The sequence below is a fragment of the Typopeltis vanoorti genome, chromosome 6 (assembly GCF_054136105.1).
Source record: "Typopeltis vanoorti isolate ZY-2024b chromosome 6, IOZ_Tvanoo_1.0, whole genome shotgun sequence".
Lineage (NCBI taxonomy): Eukaryota > Metazoa > Arthropoda > Arachnida > Uropygi > Thelyphonidae > Typopeltis > Typopeltis vanoorti.
This window is the reverse complement of record NC_143554.1, coordinates 109,681,717-109,704,167: the sequence shown is the minus strand read 5'-3', so window position 1 is coordinate 109,704,167 and position 22,451 is coordinate 109,681,717. Positions and strand designations below refer to the sequence as shown.

Sequence of the window (22,451 nt, the reverse complement as noted above, 5' to 3'; positions counted from 1 at the left end):
CCCTCCAAGGGTATTAATCACCGCATCTCACGGTCGATTCCCCCATCCATAAGGTGGACTATTACTTCAGTATTTTCAAAAAGAATATATTCAATATTTCAAAATTAATAAATATTTTCTATTTTTATAATTTTGATTGTAAAGAATTATATTCTTTTTAATATATTATATTATTTTATTAACTTATGAAATTAAACATATATATGATATTAAACCATGTTCCATCTAGTGTCTTATAGGAATGTTGAAAGGTGAATGATATTAAAATTATGGAAAATATTTACATTATTATAACTGTAATTAATAAATTCGAAATAAAATGTTATACCATTATGTACTATATAAATAAATCCTAAAAATTAATTAAACATCTATCATTATAATTTTATAATGATAGATGAATCTATTTATGGATACGCATTATATCAGCGATTTTTCTTGACTTTGTCACCATGTGATATTTTACTTTTTTTTTTTAATATGAAAATGAAAATTTTCTGTTAAATACATGAAAGGGGATACACACATCATTCATCACTACGTCTATTAATTTTAATCTTAGTACATAATGTAAAAGATTTACGTGTCTTCATCATTTCACTAGAGCAACGCCGGCCATACTTTGAATGTTATCTGCCATTATTAACAACAATAAAATAAAATACCAGTTATAAACAGTCTATAATTCACAGAGTATTCAAGCAATGAATAGCGAGCAATGACGTCATCACTAAACTGACTTCATGCGCATAGTTTTATTTCATTGAGGCTTCATGTCGCTAAAACTGTCGTATGAGCGAACGGCGTCGTATATTGTTAATCATTGAAAAACGTCGTATGACAGGATCGTCGTAAAGCGAAGCGTCGTAAGACGGGGTATTACTGCACTTTAATTCTGTTCATTTTTCAATTTTTCTGATGATTTTTAAAACTTTAAAATATATTAATAAGCCAAAACTTTTTGACCATCAGAAACAGCCTGGCGGTGGCGGTATCCCGGTATGGGGATTGTTTTATATATATATATATATATATTATTGGATTTATGACTTGGCGTCGTCTAGAATATAGTCCTTCCCTTACTCCATGCCACAATATCGCGGTTCCCTTCTCACAACTTGTAACATCGCTTAATAAGTATTCCTTGTGAATTGGGTTGCGTAAACATCAGGGTAAAGAAAGAGGGAATTAAAACATGAAAATCCGTATTATTATTATTATTATCGATATCTTCATATTTGAAGATTACGACATATTGAATCTCTTCTTTCTGACTAATATACTAAATACCTTCGAGGAATTGAACATCGATGCAAAAAAAAAAAAATCAGCCAATGATTTATAATAATCATAATAAAAACTATTAAGAAAAAATTATGTTCAGCAATGTTGGTAGAGATATTCATAGCTCAATTCTGAAGAGATTTATGGGCCGAATTTTCATTATATGCAAAGTCAAGGTGTGTCGTAGAATACAGGAAGTAACAGTCAGTGTAGCATATGTTAGCAGACATTTTTTAATTGGGAAAAAAAAAGGGGGGGGTGAATTAAACTGATATTCTTCCCAAAGAGAATCTTGGAGTAAAACCTGGTCACTAAAATGAAGCCAGTGAATTGAATTGAGACGCTCACTGGATAGCCTCCGTAGCTCAGTCAATATAAACGAAGGCTTTTGGTCGGAAAGACCTGGGTTCGATTCTCGTCCTATGACGTGAGGAATCTTTATCTGGTCTCTTTCGAATAAAAGTTGGTTAACCGGTCTCAATCGGAGGTAGAAGTTTTTTTTTCACCAGAAAACTCGGGATTTTCGTCCCCCATAATAGGCAAACCGGCCTCCTTGAACACACATGAATATATTCCAGCCATTTTCCGGTCCTGAGCCCGGATAAAATGGGGGGGGGGGGAGTAAGCAATGGTGAACTACCCCGTAAAAATTCTCACCAGGAATACTTCGTAGGCAATGCCTACAAAGTTACCTACGGTGAAAACGACTGAAAGGAGAAAATCAGAATCACTGGATTGAGAATGGTTCGAGTTTTCGATGTAACAACCAAGGCCGAGACAACTATAAATATGTCGGTTATCTGCGTGTGTTCATCGGCCAATATAATCTGCCTTGAGGGATAAAAGTCCCTTATTTCTGGGAGGAAAATGTTTTCATCTTAATATGAGACTAGCTAACCTTCAGTTGAAAAGTCTATAAAGTTTCCTTGAATCCAACAGGATTCTGGACGATTTAGTCGATTTGGGGGATGTAAAACTTGAGTTTCTGTGTGGTAAAAACTCCACCACCCCCGCATGAGACTGGCTAACTCACCTTCAGGTGAAAAAAAACTGAAAAGTTTTTTGAAGGGAACATGTTTATGTAAGACAGTTTTTAAAATCCTCGACTTCGAATGGTGCTTGGAACTGAACATAATAATATATTTAATTATTTATTATTAAATGTAAAATTAAATTGGTGGGGGGTGGGGAAGCAAACAACATTTTCGCAGCTTTAGGGGGGGGGATACACTTAACAGCTTTTCATTACCCTTTACTAGAAATATTTGGATAAAGAGGGTCAGTAAAGGTCAGTCACACGCAGAAGAGTTTAATGCGTTTATGATGAACGTAGTGACTGTGGGGGACCAACCTGTACTAATGTATCACCGGCATATAAATGATGTAACACACCAATAGGACGCCCACTTTCATGGCATAAATAGTTCTGCTCGCCGGCTTGTGTTCCTGCACTCCTACCGAGTGGAAAAGGATGTTAAATAGGCGAACGAATTCCAGTTTATGTTAATTCTAGTAAGGCCATCTTTAACGCGAGTCTATGCTAATGAACGTAAACGTTGATGGACGAACCCCGTCAAAAACGATTCTGGTTTTTGTGAAAGGGGGGGGGGGAAGTAAAGACACTTCTCCTTCCAGGTAATATTTCATTTGACTTCAAAGAAAGAACTGTCTTTGAGAAGTACATGAAACTGTAAATGATTCATTTGGTAGTCTAGTTAGCAGAGCTCAATTAATGACACATCAGTCGATGGATAGGACCACAGAGACATGCGCAGTGAGTAATAGTTCATGATGTATGTTGCTTGCATGCATGTTTCATATTGTTACATACAAGCGTGTAAAGAATGAGTGCACTGATCTTGTAGATTTTATTCACTCCTGACAACAATACATTGCGGAATTCTGGGTAATTTTTTTTTCTCTTGAAATCTGTTTTATGACATGCGTATAGAAGTGATAGATTATGAGCTTATTCAAGTGTTTTGTTATCTTATATTCATGCTTTAAGAGATAAAAGCACGCAATTTATAACAGGCTCGGTATTTTTCAATGCAGCGTGCTATAGATAGTAGCAAGTAAACGACTACGTATAGAAGGTGACATGAAATTGATGTTAAGAAGGTGAATATAATGTGTACTTTTTTTTTTATCATCGAAACTTATAAACAATGTATCGACTTCTTAATCGAGTTAAGCCTCGTTAGGTTTAACGGATAAAGTTTTCTAAGCTTTACAACTCGAATTTTTCGTCCCACAGCCAATCAGAAACATATGCAGTTTACAGACAAAGAATAAATTACAACCAATAATGTATTAGTTTCAAAAGAGGGCCTTATAAGGACTATAAGGACTTCGCCCCTTTAAGCCAGTCCTTATAAGGACTGGCTTAAAGGGGCGAAGCAAGAATGCTTTTCATCTTCCCCGTTATCTGTAGAGGACAGTGTAGGGATAAGATGTTATTGAGCTATTAAAGCTCTGATCATGGCAGGAGGGTAACAGCAATAGCCGAGCCTCAGTTAGAACTTCATTGGCTACAGCATTGCCATCCATTACCCTCCAAGGATATTAATCACCGCATCTCACGGTCGATTCCAACTTCTCTATGTGTCACAATCAGACTTCTTTGCTAACAAATTGTAACAAAATTATATGAAATATTTATAGGTCTATTGAATATTTTTAAAACGGAAATAATTTTACTAATTATTAATTAGAAAAATTAATGTGTCTAACAGTCACTCACACAAACTTTCAATGATAACTATGTCTCATGATGTAATAATACGTATGACGTGTTAGTTCGATTTTTCATTAGCCAATCAGAAAGCATTATTTATTCCCTATCAGTTATGTGTTATTTTCATACAGACAAAAAAAATATCTTTAGGTCTATCATTTGTCCTTCCGATGGTTTTAATTAAACGATAAAGGAACTGAAAGCAAAGTCGCGAACAATAAAGGTAAAAGAAATTAACAATAACAAAAAAAAAAAAGTTACGAGGTTGCTCTTTGAAAAAGATCCTCAATTTTCATTTAGTAGAGAAGAGAAAAAAAAAAGGGGGGGGTTCGATGGAGAAATTAATGAAACTAGGAACACTGGATTAGGTTAAGCATACTATTTTCTTGATGTCCAAGAAATCATTTCCTTACTGGAAGCCATTTATGGAAGACAACTTAAGTAAATAGAGCTAGGAACTTTTATAAGAAAAAAAAAAACTGCGTAGGCTGCATTTCTTTGTGTAGACAGTCTATAATACAAAGAAAAAAAACAAACAATGAAGCTCGGATTTACTGACGTAATAAGAGGTGATGTAAACGTATTTTACTGAATACATGGATCGTAACTAATACAGACTTATTCCAAGACGTCCCTTAAAATAGATTATTGAAGGTCATGACCAAGATTATTGCTATAGGTAAAACTAGTCAACGATTTTAAAATAATACTAATATTTCTAAATATATCATTATCTGATTGGTTTCCATGACTACGGATACTTTTTTCCTTTTTCCATTTAAGTCGATAGCAGGGAGTTGAATCCTGTAGATTGAAATTACTTTGCAAATTGATTTCATTCATTTGTCTCTGAAATAACTTCAATACAACTTCCCAAGAGACCCTTCAGGAGTTAATTCTTAAAGTGCGTTTATCAAAATGGACTAAGAATTTGTAATATTCCTGGCGAGCTCTCTCAATTTTCCTTCTATTGTGACAGTTTAATTCAATTATTTTTTTTTCCTTTTAATATGAATCACGAAAATTTTTAGACTGTAATTTGTACAGTGAGTAAGATAATCTGAAATTATCTGAAATTAATAAGAATAAACAGAAGAATGTTTTTTTTTCATCATATCTATTTCAATTATATATATCTTCCTATATATCTTCCTATAGTAGAACTATATAATAGCACCATAGAAATCCTTGATTAGAACATGCCAAAATGGCTGCCCATTAATGTTATAATTCAAAGTCCACCTTTCCCAACACTACAAATATTATATTAAAAAATAAAAGGTGTATTATATAATATATATTATATTATTGAAATTTAAAGAAATAAGAAAAAGTTAAAACATTTAATTAAAATATAACTTTTATTTATATTTTATATAAGTTAAAATCGTAAATTTTATATTTAAACTTACATAATCAGAGCACAATCAAATATTATAAACACATACAATAAAATAATCTAAATTTCTTTATTATTTGCGTCAGTTGAAGATTGCGATGAAGCGTTTATACCAGCAAACTACTTTGTCAGTTTCTTTTCTCATCAACTTCACACACAGAAAATCGAAAACTAACATCTGTTCACAACTGGTATCTTCATACAGGAAATCGATGAAGCACTTTAAACTACGATCAGAGTTTTAATTTTTTTTTTAATTCTTTTCGATGACAGCAGCCTTCGATGGCTTCCAGGTGAGCACGTCGGCATCCATGCTGTGTAACGTTTTGCATATTAGCTTAAGCTACTACTTCGCAAATAGAAGAAATTAACTTTATAATATACAATTCACGTTTATCTCACCAGATGGCAGCACCCAATCTTTCCGTTAGCAGCATAATGTTAAGTCAAATTAAGTGGAATAATTGTACAAATGGATAACAACTGAAACGACAGAACATGATCTTTCTTGTATACACATTTCCGATAGATGGCATTGTTGTGAAAATGGCTGACAGACCTGCGCATGCGCTTATTCTGTTATACAAATTTTATTTCTGAATATATATATTACTTATTTTTATATTGTTTAATTATAAATTTTAAATATAAATTAATTATAAATATCAACTAATATAATTTAATTATACGTATATAAATATAAATGATAAATTTATATAACTTATTCTGTTATATAAAAGATTAGTGTTATCAAGAAACGGAATAACCTGTCGGTAGCACTTGATTGCTTGTTTACATGTTATCAGTTCGCCAGTCGAGGTGGAACACATGCGAAAAGCTGTGATATCTACAGAGTTAAATCAGTCTTTATGTGAACTGTGAACTATTTGAGGTCGGCTCTCTTTGATTACATCAAAGTCGAGTAGTTTCCGGAGTAGCTGTTTATTTTAGTAGCGCCTATTGGAGTTCCTGTTCTTACTGTAACTGTTTGGATTACAGAACAGAAGAAAACTCTAGTGTGTGTGTGTGTGTGTGTGTGTGTATTATGAAATGCTTCAATTCCTTGGGTATCCAAAGGTAGCCTCGTCTCTTACTCAATGATATAATTAACAAATATATTTCGAATAAAATGAAATATTTATTCAAACCGAAATCATGATTTTCGTGAAGGTGTTCTGAGCGCCATCTATCGGTCTGCATGCTTAAGTGAGAATTACAGTTGAAGTCTAGACTTTTTTGTTAACCCTAAATCTTCATTGTTGTCTGAGACGTGCTCGATGCGTTTCTATTACTACTTAGTATCCAACGAGGTAGTCATTTATTTGGACTCCATCGAGCACCAGTTCGACAGCTTTAGAAAATGCGTGACCTTTGAATGGGGGGGCCTTAGAAGGGAAAGATGTAATCTCGATATCGCGTGCTAAGGCCGTGAGATTGAAAACCAAGCACGATGTTTCTTTGTTGTGTCATTGAAGTGCCAAAGATAATTAAAAGGATTATTTCCCCCTCCCCCACTCCGCATGAAATATTATTTATGTAGGTTTGGATAACTGCTCGAGCATAAGAATCACCCCATTAATTTAAATTATGGAAAAGCGAGGGGGTGTTTACAAAAAATTCGAAGGCGTATTGCTAGGAAAATTAACCCTTAACGTTTCAATATTTTGTTGACTTTTTTCTATGTACACCTACGTAAATTTTTTTTTAAATATCTCAAAAAAAAACCTTACCTAAATTCAATGCGGTTTGTCCATTCTTGTCTACCGCTTCTAAGTCGGCGCCTTTGTTGATTAACCTTTCCACCAGAGTGTCATTCCCCTCGTGAGCGGCATTGTGGAGAAGCGTTCTTCGGTTGCTGTCCACCTGGTTGATATCGCCTCCACTAGATAACAAAGAGTCTAATGGATCATCCGGGATTTTGGATTGATTGTTAGTGTCCTTGATGGTATCTGTTTCATTAGTTGGCAACAATGCTCCAGCAGACACTAATAACTTGACGATCTGTTGGTCTTTTGGCAAAGGTGTCTTCAATAAACACTCCTGCAATGGAGTACCACACACTATTAACCACACGGGAAGATGATACGATTGAAGTGGAGGAGTCAAGTGGATTTTGCTTAAATGTAAAGCAAAGTCATGCACTTCGTAAGGAGACAGCTGACTTGCAAACACCGTATACCTCATAGCGATCATCCCGTGGCCTTCTCGGGCATTGCACAAATACTTTTGGGTACAATGTTTCACATCCAATAACCACTCGGCAAAACTATGATGGAACAAAATTTTTGTTTGATTTTTTCCCTCAATCAATAGTTTCGATAAGGACGTCAATCGCTTTTTGAATTCCTCCAAAGTAATATTTGGATTCCGCGTCCAAACACATTGGAAAACCTGTTCTTCCATAAAAGGCTTCCTGGCAGCCAAGATAACGTTCAATATCGGTTGAACTTTCGAGAATTGCTTTCTTACAAAAAGTCTTTGGCACAGCCACAAATACAAGCCATTTAGAGTTCCAGGAATTTCCCTAATCTCCCTTAACATGATGAAATTTTCCGCCACCCCATCGAGCACTTTTTCCAAATACATAAAGCATCCATTACTCTTAATATGAAGTTGGTTTAACATTTCGGCCGTTTCCCTACTAAGATGTTGTCTGAGGGGTTCTTCTTGGTCTAACCTGCACAGAATATATTGCTGGACATCGCGAACGACGTGAGATTTTCGAAGGTCGTCCAAACTTATTTTCCGAAAACCGGTAAACATTCTGGTAACGCATTTACTCTGTTTCCTCGACGAACAAATAAGAAGTAACCATCTGGGGAAAAGATGATGGTAATTGGACAACAGTTCGGCGATGCTTCGACTGGCGCCATTTTTACTACCAACAGCTCCGAGAAAGGATTCATCGATTGAATCTACTAACAAGAAACACGTCTGGTTTGGGGGATCGATCTCCAAAAGAGGGAAAAGAATGCTTTTTTTAAATGCTTCGTCCGGATTATGTTCACATTCGCTCGTGTGCAGTGCATCTTCCACTTCGGGGTTTTTGATTTTTTCACTGTATCCGCTGATGAACTGTGAACTCGTGATTTGTTTCACCAATCCGTGTATGAAAGTCGAAATGGAAAGACTGTCGATATCATGCGCTTGACAGAAATGATACGCCAAAACTCTTTTGCTCAAAGAACACTGTTTGCCGTAATTATTGGTGGGCCATACGATTTCGCAGCATAAAGCCGTTTTGCCAGATCCTGGACCACCCATAATTAAGGTGCCACAAGTCTTGGAGGAAGGTCGATTTTCTAAGCAGTGGCCGATCTTGGTGAAGGCCCATTCTCGACAGAAGAATCGCTTACCTTGCAGTAGACTCTGGGTCATCTTGGGGATCTAGTCAGCGTTTCCTCCCTTTTAACTCTACTTGCCTGCAAGGCGGCATTCTGTAAAATAAATATTAAAAACAAAATTAAAGCAAAACATACAATCATCTGAGAATTTAAAAATTATAATTGAAATGAATTAAAAACATATTCATACAAAATGAGGAAATGTTTTTATGGTAGTTTTATTGTAAAGGAATTCGGATAAACGATCACGCATGTTTATCCGAACCCGTTTGCTTCCATTTAATTCGGATAAACGAGATCGTTTTTCGAAATATTTCCAAGCTTGTGAAATATTTCCTTTGGCGAAAACGACTGGGATCGGATAATCGGGGTTTCGGATTAACGAGATCCATCCACATTCGCTTCCATTTTATTCGGATAAACGAGATCGTCTTTCGAAATATTTCCAAACCACGCGCTTGTGAAATATTTCCTTTGGTGAAAACGACTGGGATCGGATAATCGGGGTTTCGGATTAACGAGATCCACCCACATTCGCTTCCATTTTATTCGGATAAACGAGATCGTCTTTCGAAATATTTCCAAACCACGCGCTTGTGAAATATTTCCTTTGGTGAAAACGACTGGGATCGGATAATCGGGGTTTCTGATTAACGAGATCCATCCACATTCGCTTCCATTTTATTCGGATAAACGAGATCGTCTTTCGAAATATTTCCAAACCACGCGCTTGTGAAATATTTCCTTTGGTGAAAACGACTGGGATCGGATAATCGGGGTTCGGATTAACGAGATCCTTCACGTGAAAGGCTTCGAAATTCTCTGCAAGCAGGGAGCAGATGTTGTACCACCGAAGCATCTTCAAACGAAGTATTAAAACTAAGATTAAAACAAAAGCAGAAATGCGGTTTGTCCAAAGCTAACAGAACAAGCAAAACAAAGGCGATTAAAAGTTCGCCGTTCGTATGCGATCTCCTCTCATCAAGAACCTTCACCGCACCACATAAACCAGCAAGATTTAAAATTTAACTAAAAAAAAAAAAAAAAACTTAATAAAAATAGAGTGTCTCTATTCACTTCCTTCCGCTGTTCTTGGGGGAATACTTAATTCTTACTACGACGCAGCAAATGCGCCTTAGGAAATGCTGAAAGGAGAAACATCGCAGGGTCGCGAGAGCTTTAATGTTTCCTTACAATCAACTTTAATGCCTATTTATTCACAAATAGCTTCGCAGTGAACAGCAGTTGGGAATAAGTAGTGGAATTATGTGGTCGTTATAATGAAAGGCATCGTAGTGGAAAGCATCAAATCACTTGGGAGATGAAACAAAGAACCGAACTAATTTTAGCTTTGTTTTGCAAATACATTTTCCTACCAGGTGTCGTTGCTGTACATACATTACTTGTTTGTTGAAAGAGGACAATATATATTCATTTAAATATGTCTTTAACATAATTAATGGAAACTGCCTAATTTACCTAATACATAGCGTAAATTTTAATTATTATTATTTTCTATATAATAAATAGTTCTATATTCCCCTTAACTAATTTTATGTATGCAAAATAATAGACTATTTCTTTGAAGGCAATAATATTGTAAACGTTCGTTTGGCCACAAAAATCATGGCACGTGCTCATGCGTAATAAATGTCAAGTGTGATAGGAAGCTATTAAACTTGTATGACGCATGCGCTTAATATCAGCGGTAGCAAGCTATTAAACCAAAAAAAATGCTATTATTTGGAAACCTACGTGTTTCTAAAACACAATTGGCAGCTACCGCTGTAGTTTATTATAACCACAGACAGTTAAAAAAAAGTGAAATCACCGTAAAAAAAAAAGGGGGGGGGAATCAAAGCAGAATAGATTAATGTGTACGTACTTTCCTCCAGCTGAACATTATAAAACTGACGCAGCTGTCTTTAAACATGTGAACACACAAGCTCACGTGTAAAATTCATCAATATTAGGAAGAGGGAGTACGCAAGGGCTAATGCTGTGATGACTCATTATGAACACCGGGACCGGGATGCAGATAACTATGTATTTTAAGGGTGCTCGCTTTGCTTAGACTGGTTGGTGCGGTGTGTGTGTGTGGGGGGGGGTTACACAGGATACGTCACCGGTGGTGAATCATCCGTCGTTACGGAATTAAAAGTATTTGTCTCTGTCACTATTTTAAAACCAAGAAACGAAACAGCCCCAACTAACAATTCATGGCTGATCATGAAAAAAAAAAAAAAAAAAAAAGGAAATATTCATAATCGGATGAGAAACTGGTCTGATCTGTGTAATCTCTTTTGGCGTTTTATTTAGTCATTTTCACAGAAGCTAATTTAATAATCATAGTGCAAAATAATTTAATAATAATGCCGTTACATAACAGCATGCTTCATACAATCTCATTGGTGCCTAGTGGCCCGATCAGATTAAAAGCGTATTGATACGCCCATCAACTGTAGAACCGTCACTGTGCACTATGAAATATTATTAAACCATAGTTGTTGGTCAAGTTATTGTACTCTTATACTGACTAACTTATTTTACAGAAAGAGAATATTTATCCTAATATTCTCGAAAAATGTAAAACGGGCCATGAGCAGCAAATTGTGGAAATCGACTGAGCTACGGAGGCTCAGGCTACCTGTTATAAAATTACGAATTCATGGAGTTGATGTGGTTTATAATAGATCTGAGTACTAAATTTAATCCTAAGGATGTTTTTAAAAAATAATATTATACAGCTTATGAATTAAGATATGTTTGCAGGATGTCAAAATGCAGGTAGTCTCTTATGTGACTCAATCTTCTTGATGTTGTATTTGTTAGGTGCTGTTGTCCAGAATATTAGAATAAAAATAAACTTTATAAGCCCGCAAAATAAATTTATTACAAGGGTAGTATAACGTAGTAGAGTAATTTGACAATAACTACGTGATATCAATTGTTTTTAACAAATAATAAATAGAATTAATATGAATCTCATTGGTCAACACAGGACCATTCCACTAGCTAATTATAAATTGCAATTTTTTGACCTAATGAGTCTTTTGTTACTCAAAGCTCAGAAATTAGCTACTTTTTTAATAGAAATAAGACCTACTTTTGATTGTACTTAAAATCCCAGCTTTGTTGATTTCGGTTTAGTTGAACCCACGCCTGCAATAGACCTCCACCAGATACTTCCTATCAACACCAAAGCAGTTGACAGGTAAAAACTAACCCAGCATTTCTAAACTGGCAGGAACAACTAAGCGCCAACACAAGAAAAGGACGTAATGTTACTACGGTGCCATGCGGGATCGATCGGCCTTTTTAGCCACGTAGCAGAACAATCAAAGGGAACCAGCAGGCGTGGGGAGAACGCGGAGGGTGGCGAAGAGAGAAGAAAAAAAAAAGCATCAAAAATAAGTGCAAACTTTTAGTTTTCACTGATAACATTATCCAAAGCGACTACCCGGAAAGTAGTGTGTGTGGGGGGGGATGGTGGGGGTAGGAAGGGGAGAAGGTATGGGTGGAAAAGTTTCTTTATTGCAATCACCGCATCCGGTGGTTGCTCTAGCGAAGTAAGTTCTCATTAACACTACCCTCTCCTACTCCCCCATACCCCCCCCCCAACAAGTCATGCGTAATTTCAGGTGTTTGTTGTGCTACGGTTTGCGAAACTTTGATTTTCTTCGTAAAAAATCCACTATTTACTTTATAAGTTATAAACCAAGCCTGAAATATTTCTTTTTGTACTGCGTATTGATATAATGGACTTCACCGATGTGTTCCTACTATTTAAATAATATTTAAATACTTAAAATGCTACATTCTAGAATACTGTGTATGAATCAGTGTCTGAAACTTTTAACGGTTCAGATTTAAGATAGTTACAATGATATTACTAATTTAACTATCGTTTTAATTAAAATCTTTAATAATATTTATTGTAAATAATAACTTCTTTAAGGAATTAAATGAAAAATATTCTAATACTTTAAAAATATAGAGTTTGATTAGAATTTATTAAAACACCATTTTATTATTTGTTTATGTGATAATGGCTTCATCCTTTGAAAGCATCTCGCGGCCCAGAATCATCTAACAAGAAATGATTTATTATCTGTCGATTGTTTTAATGAATTGAATGTGATCCGAAACTTTTTTGAATTCGGGGTTTAAAATAGTTAACGCGATATTTGAAGCATTTAGTTTGCCTTTTAATTAAGAGATTTAATAAAATTATTGCAAACTATGTTATTAATTATATTAATTAAATAAACAACCCTTTAATTTTTTAAATTTAGAGTTTAATTACAATGTATTACAAAGACACCATTTTATTATTTGTTTATATGATAATGATTTCGACTGTGATCGTCTACAAAACCTATGGATCAAGAATCCAATACCCTTGGGCAATGCTGTAGCCAATGAAGTTCTAACTGAGGCTCGGCTATTGCTGTTACCCTCTTGCCATGATCAGAGCTTTAATAGCTCAATAACACCTTATCCCTACACCGTCCTCTACAGATAACGAGGAAGATGAAAACTATATTTGCTTCGCCCTTTTAAGCCAGTCCTTATAAGGACCAAAACCTATCGAAGAATTATTTTTGGAATTGATATCATTCCATTCCAAAGGTAAGAAATCTGTATCCGCTGCATTACTAATATTAATATACCAGTAATTTTAATTCCTTAATAAATACCTATCTTCTTCTTCTTCTTCTACGCGTTATTCCCGCTTCCTGTGCAGGGTCCGCGTGTTATTTAGATGCGACTTCTTGTTAGTACTACTCCCAACCGACCCGTCGCCTGGTCTGCCGCTGGGGGGGGGTATATTTTTGACTGTAGAGGCGTATGTTCACGGGGCCGGTTTGCCTGCTTGCGGGATGAAAAACGCCAGATAAACTGGCGGAAAAAACCCTACTGACCGCGCCCAAGACCGGCTAACTTGGCTATGCCTGAGGAAGATCCTCAAATTCCTCCCGTCTAGAACGGGAATCGAACCTGGGACACTCTTTCCCAAGGCATATGGTTGCGAAGCGCAAAGCCACTAGGCTAACCGCGAGGTCCTTAATAAATACCTATAAGATTCATAAATTATCACATAACTGTATACAGCAAGAATACTGGCTAGTAAATAAATGTAAAAAATAAAAAATCCCCCCCCCCCAATTTAACAAAAAAACATACGTTGGCATTGAGCATGAAAATTATCTTTAATATGAGAAACTATTCATTTAATATCAATTACATGGTGAGAAAGGAAATTAACAGTCTATTTATTGTATCAATATTATTAAAATATCTATATGCCTATAGAAACTAGCCTATCTCCATTACATACACTTCTGGTCCACATGTGTCAGAACATATCAAACTTAGTCATGAAATTTATTAAAAAAAAAAAAAAAAAAAAACGGTTAACCAGAACTTCATTAAAAGAAAACAAAGCTATTTGTACGCTAATTAAATCATAATAAACGCGTTATTTTTGTCTGCTTTTAATATACACATGAACGCCACATGCAGATATTTTCTTTATATACTCTCCTGCTTAGCTTTCATTTTTTTTTTTTTTCACTGTTTTGATAGACGCTACGTCGCGCATATCTGCCTCCCTACGTGTGGCAGCTTTTCTGTTAGCTTGAGGAGGGAACGAAGTGTAGGGGGGGGAGGGTTACACTTCTTGCCTTTCCATCCATATTGACGTCCCTGTGTCCTTCGTCCCTGGAGGAATTAAGTAATGCCGAGGAACGCCAAGCGTTACCCTTCGCCCCGAGTGATCGTCTGGTGAAGAGATGGCAGAGGTGGGGGGGGGGGGGAGAGAATGCTACTGTGGTGGTAAGGGAAGTTTTGGAATGTCGTTGCAGTAATGACGATATTTAAGAACCTTGATGGAGTGGCAATGACATAACCACCAGCTTATAGGTTGCTCGGTCGTCTTAAAAAAAAAAAAAAAAAAAAAAAAAAAACGATAATTGTTCAAATTCGATAAAATTAATATTAATCTTTCTTCTACAAGCATTTATTCACTTTGAAATCCTTTTCCGATTTGTAAGTTAAGTTTAAACATTTGTCCACACAGCTATCGTAAGAATGATGACCATACATACCTTACAAAGCATTTTGGCCCACTTCTGTTTTTGAATGGTTCTGAATTTAAATACAGAAATGTGCTGAAAGAAGGCGATACAATAGTTTAGAAAGTATAAACTATAGAATGGAAATAATCAGAAAGTGCAGCTTCATGGTTTATGAAATATGCGAATGATGATTTGAAATGTAAGAAATTTTGAGTGAACGAAGATTGTAGTCACAATGTTAACATTTGATATCAGAGCATGCATATAAGAACTTTTGAAATGGCAACAGAATGGAATGTTAACGATATTCATAGTGGTGTGATGATGGCCAAGGTTCAGATCAAGAAAAATTGTGTGATTTTGAAGACAAAGTGAAATTGCTTCCGAGGTTAGGAATTTAGATCGCATTTATTGCTAAGCCTACTCGAAATATTTGCATTTCCTTAGTTAATTTCCATATCCTAAGGACTGATTGTGTTTTTTTTTAATTATTGTTTGTGATAAGTGAAAAAAAAAATTAAATCTGTGGGAATAGGCATATTAGAATTTTTTTTTTTTTTCTGTTTGCCAAAAAAGCACAGGAAATAAGTTCGTAAACGAGTCTAGCTTCGACAGTCGGATTAATTACCAGTTATTAGCGGTCTTTGAATTTAGTTACCATATGAGAACTTCGTAACAGGACGACACTTTGGATACCCTGTTGTGGTATCCATTTTTTTTTTTTTTTAAATCTCTTCCCGACTTTCAATGAATCAGTAAGATTCACGATATGTTACTAAACAATATAAAAAAAATATATAAAAAATCCACCGCTTAAAGGATTTTGATTGGCATTTTCTCCAACCAGGAAGATAGGTTTTTAGAAACGGCAATATTCAATTTTGTAGAATGGCCACACCAATGAGAGGACCAGTTGAAAACAAGTTAACCGAGTTATTCTATATTGCACTCTTGTCCATTGTCCTTATTGGGTACAACACTCAAACATTTTCATGTTTAGTGATAATTAAAACTTGTGGAGATGATATATTTCAATCTTTTCTGGGCCACCAACATCCTTTACTTCCAGTTCCATACTCGAATGTGAAAATAATCATTGTAACAAAGGACAAAAAGTTTCTTATTTGATGAAAGTTGGCAGCCTTTGATCAATGAGTTTGAATGGTTAACCAGCAGACAATAAAAACTTCGATGGCCCCGTTTTGTTCCACATTGCTGCATACGCTGGATCGAATCGCTAGCATGACACAGCGATTCACATAACTCAATATCGTATAAACACCGAACACTTAATTGAATTTTAAAAAAAAATTTTTTTTTTTTTGGCTAGATGGGTGAAGCAAAAATGCTTTTCATATTCCCCGTTATCTGTAAAGAAAATGTATGGATAGGGTAATATATGCCTATAAGCTCTGATCATGGCAGGAGGGTAACAGCAAAGCCTCAGTTAAAACTTCATTGGCGACAGCATTGCCATCCGTTACCCTCAGTGGGTACCCATTTTAGTCGCCTTGTACGACATGCATGGGCTACAGTGGGGCTGGTATGTAAGTAAAGCCCTCTCTAAAAATTAAGACGATCCCCCGGACCACTCCTTACGAGTGGCCGAAAGATCGTCCAACTCAGCGCGGGTTCCCCCACCACTGAGCAGAACGCGCTTATATTCCAGGGAAAATCATCCACCGACAAGGCCCTTCACGGGCCACGCCGGAGAACACCCTCCCCAGAGACTCAAAATGCTCTCACAGGGCAATCCCCCGAAATCTTAGCCCCCCCCACACACACACCGGGAGCAAAATTCTGGAAGAAGCCTAAGAGAGCGAAAATCTCGAAACTCAGCGTCCCATTTCAGTCGCCTCTTACGACATGCATGGGTTACAGCGGCACTATTCTTAGCTCGGCCACCACACGGGGTCTTAATTGAATATTAAATTTGGATCATATTTTTTATTAATTTTAATAATTTTAAAAATGTGGATCATATTTTTTTTATTAAAATTTAATTATCATTTAAAAAAATAAGAGGTGTGTTTACTTACATAGAAATGTTTATTATATTTCTATAAAAAAATAGTGAATATTTTTAAAACGGAATATATAAAAAATTAGCAAGAACGAAGATAATTTCGAAGAGTTTATAAAATTTAGGAACCTTTATCAGCTACAATTACAAGAGGCGACTCGTACAGATAATTAAGCCTAATCGGAAGCTTTTATAAACAGCTGTACTAGAAATATAAGAAACAACTGATTCTTAGAAATTCTCATTTTTAAACCCTCATCTGTTAGTAACCTTCAAAACGGATATCCCGTATTTACACAAACCGGATTTCTTTTCTTTTTTTTTTTCGCAGTTAATGAAAAGACCAAGTAAATACTTCACGACTCTTCCTGAAAAACCATCAGACGAACTATTGTGGAAAGAGTAAAATAGCAACAACAAAAGGCTATCCACGCGTCCGTCAACAACTTTTAACGACCATAACGACCCTTAATAACACGTAAAAGTTAACAACCTTTACAAACGGATAATTACAGCATGTTCTTCATAACACGTCCCAGATATCACGTGTCTGTGATAAATTATTTCTGAACAATCGACAGAAGCGCCCTCTGACGGATCCATTATAAACAACGAAATCAACAAGAAAAACTGCAGAATTTTTAAGCATACATTTCACATCCGGGCTTATTAAGAAACCAAACCGTACGATGTTTGAACCTTGCATATACACTACGTAAAAAAGTTAGATCACGGCGTTGCTAAGCCTAATCGATATAATACAGACACAATACTGTAATGGTCGTCTAGGGAAGAGATAGATGGACTATAAAATATGGTTGGGGGTATCATTAAATACTCACTTAGAGAAGAGACCTCCACACGAACAAGGATGATAGATTTAAAAGCTTAAGGGGTAAAAATCACATTAAAATTCTTTTACTGCTCACAGGCGATAACGGAAACAGCCTATCCCCCTAATATAAGGTGAAGGAATTTTTTTTTTTTCATGCTTCCCAACAGGAGATGTTAAGTCGCTATTAATATCTTATAGGGGCTGTCCTTGAGAGTAACTGTCCGTTCACTTGATCTATTGGTTGACTAAAGTTTTTTTTTTTTTTTCTACATTTAAAATCTTTAATTAGTGTTCAGCACAAACTGTCTGCCACCTCTCCTCCCAATATAATAAAACCATCAAGGCTGTAGTTTTATTCCGGTACTTGATTTACACGCTCGTAGATCATGTACTCCTGCAGTTGACGTCTAACGAGGGCAAGTGATTAATGTGTCCAAGGTAACACATCAGAGATACTTGTAATAAGGGGGCGATTGCACGGGCAACATCGTGTTAGCGATGCTCCTTCCGCTAAGGCAAATACATCCATCAACTTAAATAAGATTCGATAGAGAAGTGAATTTTTGCACATTAACTTTCACAAAAATTTTAGTGTCTCTAATAAGTTTGATGGGTAGTGTAAATGTTTGTGATGATAAGGGCTCACCAGATGGCAGCACTTGACCGAAATTTAAAATTTTGCTGTTATTGTTTATCTTGATATTTTTACATATACCTTAGCGATGCTAATACTTTTGCTGGGTAGTATACATGCTGTTTGCACACACTAACTTTCTCTCTACGAAACATGCACACAGATTAGCATCTACTATTTTTTAGGGTTAGTGTGAACGTCCGTTGCCTAGAATTGAGAATGGCTCGCCAGATGGCAGCACTTCACTAAAATCTTTTTAGTTTAATATTTTTATTCATACGAACTTTCTAATATAAACAAAGACTAGCCTCCAGGCTAACTAACTCGCATCTGCTTTTCCTTGATCACGTGTGTACATCCCTCCCCTCGCCCGTTACCAATTGTCACTGTCACTTCTGAAAGTACTTAATTGGCGAATGCCTAGACAAGTGTTTTAACGGTGACGAATACAATGCGAGGGAAGAAGTTTTTTAAATTCTTTCTCTCGTTGTTTTTCTTAGAATTCTCTCTTAGCTTTACGATGGGCTTATGAAAGGTATTTTTATGACTTATTCCTCTTTTTTGCAAGTTCCTTTTTTTATTTAAGGCATAAGGACCTCTTTCTTTTTTTTTTTTTTAAATTGACTCTGGTCTAGAAGAAATATAACTAATCAAGAAAAACTCGACCAGATGGGATTCGCAGACCACGTGGACGAAATATACATCTTTTTATGTTACAACTGTGACAATTTCATTGTTATTATTTATAAGTAAAAATCCAAACTGTTTGTACTCATGTTTCGCAACAATGCTGCTAAACTCTTTAAAATATTTAACAATTAGTGGTAAATAATTAATGTCATTGTTAAATATTTAACACAGAAGTATAACGAATTTTAGTTTGTAAGATTTTTAGTAAACTTCTCAACACAGTTCAATTTTGACATAAAAGGGGAATTTATATAAATGAAAAAAAAAAAAAAATATATATATATATATATATATACACGGGATATCACTCATCTTTGTAACTTAATTAAAGTGGTTTTGAAGTCAATGACATATTTAGTCATAGCAGATCGCCTCCTACGGTATCAAACTACGAAAAATATCGAATATTTTAGTTTTCTTTTTAAGTGCGTTTTCACATTGCATAAGTTCCTATTAGATATTCTGTTCGTCTGTAGTAAGACAAAAATAATTGAACCCGTGCAGAAGTTGAAGTTATAAATGACAATGTCAAAAACAAATGTGTGCAATTAATTAAGAGAAAACGACGTTGTAAAAATGCTATTATAAAATGAATAGTTTTATGTTAATCACCCATTTAATTTTTTATTTATTAAGGAGTTAATTTTTTTTTTTATAAATAAAGTAAGAAAATTCGGCAGACTTAGGAAAGCTTGGGGGGGGGGTCATTTATGTAGTTTGGGCCGAATTAGAATAAATCAATGTAAAAATTCAGGATTAATGTTTGTTATATGAACATTTACCCTCAGATTTAGGTTATATAAATCCACTTTTTATACTTGTGGCAATGTTTATTGATATAGTTTCTTTGCTTTGAAATAACCCCCCCCCACCCCAAGCCGAAAAGCTCGTAGAACCAGATTTTGAACGTTCCTCGAATGTAAATACTGAAATAGAGCGGATCCATCTACACCTTTCCTGTAATGCTATTTCTCTTTATGAAATGGGATGGCTGAGACTCTTGTTGATGCGTGAAAGAAACTCTTCCTTCTTCTCCTCCTTCCCATTCGCGCGCCCAGTATGGGGATATACGCTTCAATAGAAATGACGTCACTATATTGAAAAAAAAAAAAAAATTCCTTTGGACTTTTGATTCTACTGTAAATGTTAAGAGTTTAAACTACACGTTCCGGCTGAGTTAGAAAGTGTATAATGTAACCGACACAGAGCGTCTCGACCGAGGTTTTTATAACGGCAGTGACGACAAACGGTTTTTAGTTTTTCATTAAACCTACTACGGAGAAGGGGGAACCCTTGAGGCTCATTTAAAACTTTTCTTCTGTCCAAGAATTTTTTTTTTTTTTCTTTTCACGAACATGTGCGATTCCTTAGGATAACGAAAGGAAGAAAGAGCAATGAAAAATAATTACACATTAAAAAAAAAAAAATTCCGACTCTGTTGACAGACTTAACTTTCTGTATGTGCAGATTGCTTTCTGCCCTTCGAGTCAGTGTTAATAAGAGAAAATTAACTCAGAGAAGTGTCGGTATTTATAAAAAAATATATATATATAAAAATGCAAAGAAAGTGTCGTTGCTGAACTATCTTAGTGAACCCTGTCCCCTCTCTGGGGCCCTCACGGATGAGATTTCGTTTTATTTTATGAGTTGATGCGAATGTTGCTTTCACAACAGATGTGAAAAGGATTAAATACAGGAAATTCGGTTTAGAGTGTGTGTGTGTGTGTGTGTGTGTGTGTGTGTGTGTGTGTGTGTGTGTGTGTGTGTGTGTGTGTGTGTGTGTGAGAGAGAGAGAGAGAGAGATTAAATATAAATGCGAATTTAAATGCTTATCATAGCATTACATACAGAGCTAAGAGTTAATTCTGAAAAATGTTAATGTTATTCTAACATTTCCTGTGCAGTGTTCAGATGGCGACTATAATAATTTTTAAAAGAAAAAACTACTGCGCAGAAGAAATGCATACGATATATATAATCATAGAGTAAGTTATATTAAAAATGTCAAATAATTCAAAATGTTTTATAATTTAATAATTTTTTAGCATTTATTGATAACAAACAAAACACCTTTTATCAGTTAATATAGCTTTAATATTATTTTATCAGCAGGAAGCTGATACGGAGATCTTTAAGGATTTTAAGGAAGCAGGTGAATCGACTGTGTGATGTGGTGATTGATTTTATATGAGGTGCCCATATAGGGTAACGGATGGCAATGCTGAACCAATGAAGTTTAACTGAGGTTCGGCTGTTGCTGTTATCCTGGGTAAATGAGTTCGCTCTCTTAGGTTTTGCCCTAAGGGAGCACTTTGAGTCTCCGGGGAAAGTGTTCTCCGGCACGGCCCGCTGAGGGGTACGTGCCGGTGAATTATTTTCCTCGGAATGTGAGCGGTTCTGCTCGGTACTCGAGTTTCACTGAGTAGAACCAACGCTGAGATTTGGACGGTCTTTCGCCCACGAATGAGTGGCCTAGAAATCGTCCGATATTTTTGAGATATCACCTTTACTTACACATACGGTGATTGGTTCATTAATGCCCTTGGGGGTAACGGATGGCAACAGTGCAATGCTGTACCAATGAAGTTTAACTGAGGTTCGGCTGTTGCTGTTACCCACTTGGGCGACGAGTTTTTGAGTTCGCTCTCTTAAGGTTTTTGCCTTAAGGGAGCACTTTTGAGTCTCCGGGGAAGGTGTTCCCGGCACGGCCCGCTGAGGGGCTTTGTCGGTGAATTATTTTCCTCGGAATTTGAGCGGTTCTGCTCAGTGGTCGGGGAGCCCGTCACTGAGTGGAACCAACGCTGAGATTAGGACGGTCTTTCGCCCACTATGGAGTGGCCTAGAGATCGTCCGTATTTTTGAGATTTCACCTTTACTTACATAGTCGGTGATTAATACCCTTGGAGGGTAATGGATGGCAATGCTGTAGCCAATGAAGTCCTGAGGCTCGGCTATTGCTGTTACCCTCCTGCCATGATCAGAGCTTTAATAGCTCAATAACACCTTATCCCTACACTGTCCTCTACAGATAACGGGGAAGATGAAAAACATTCTTGCTTCGCCCCTTTAAAAAAAGTCCTTATAAGGAATAAAGCTAGTCAAGAACCACTGAGTGATTTTTTAAATTAAAACAATGCAAAATTGTGAATTAAATTATGTACAGTTTTCAGAATTACACTTTTATTATTATTAATAGTCATCCCTCGACTTACGTCCGGGTTCCGTTCCATCCGGCAGGACGTAAGTCGATACATTAAATCAACAGAGTTATAGGGGTCAGGGACTTAACCGTCATAAGTATACTGTCATTTTAATTTTTAAACATATTATAAAACTGTACTGTGTGTTACTGCCACTATAAAACAAGCGAATAATCATCCAAATCTTCCTCCACAATCACATCTTGATTCCATTCCCTGTGTTTA

At 35.9% G+C, this 22,451-nt stretch overlaps 1 protein-coding gene across 1 annotated transcript in view; it reads right to left on the bottom strand.

The window, feature by feature from the left end:
* Nucleotides 1-22,451, bottom strand: part of LOC150105799 (uncharacterized) — an 84,759-nt gene that overhangs the window by 11,918 nt on the left and 50,390 nt on the right. Inside the window, exon 2 of the mRNA XM_090393592.1 lies at nucleotides 7,151-8,857. Coding sequence (XP_090249718.1) covers nucleotides 7,151-8,798 — 1,648 coding nt within the window. The 5' untranslated portion in view covers nucleotides 8,799-8,857. The remainder of the gene's footprint in view (nucleotides 1-7,150; nucleotides 8,858-22,451) is intronic.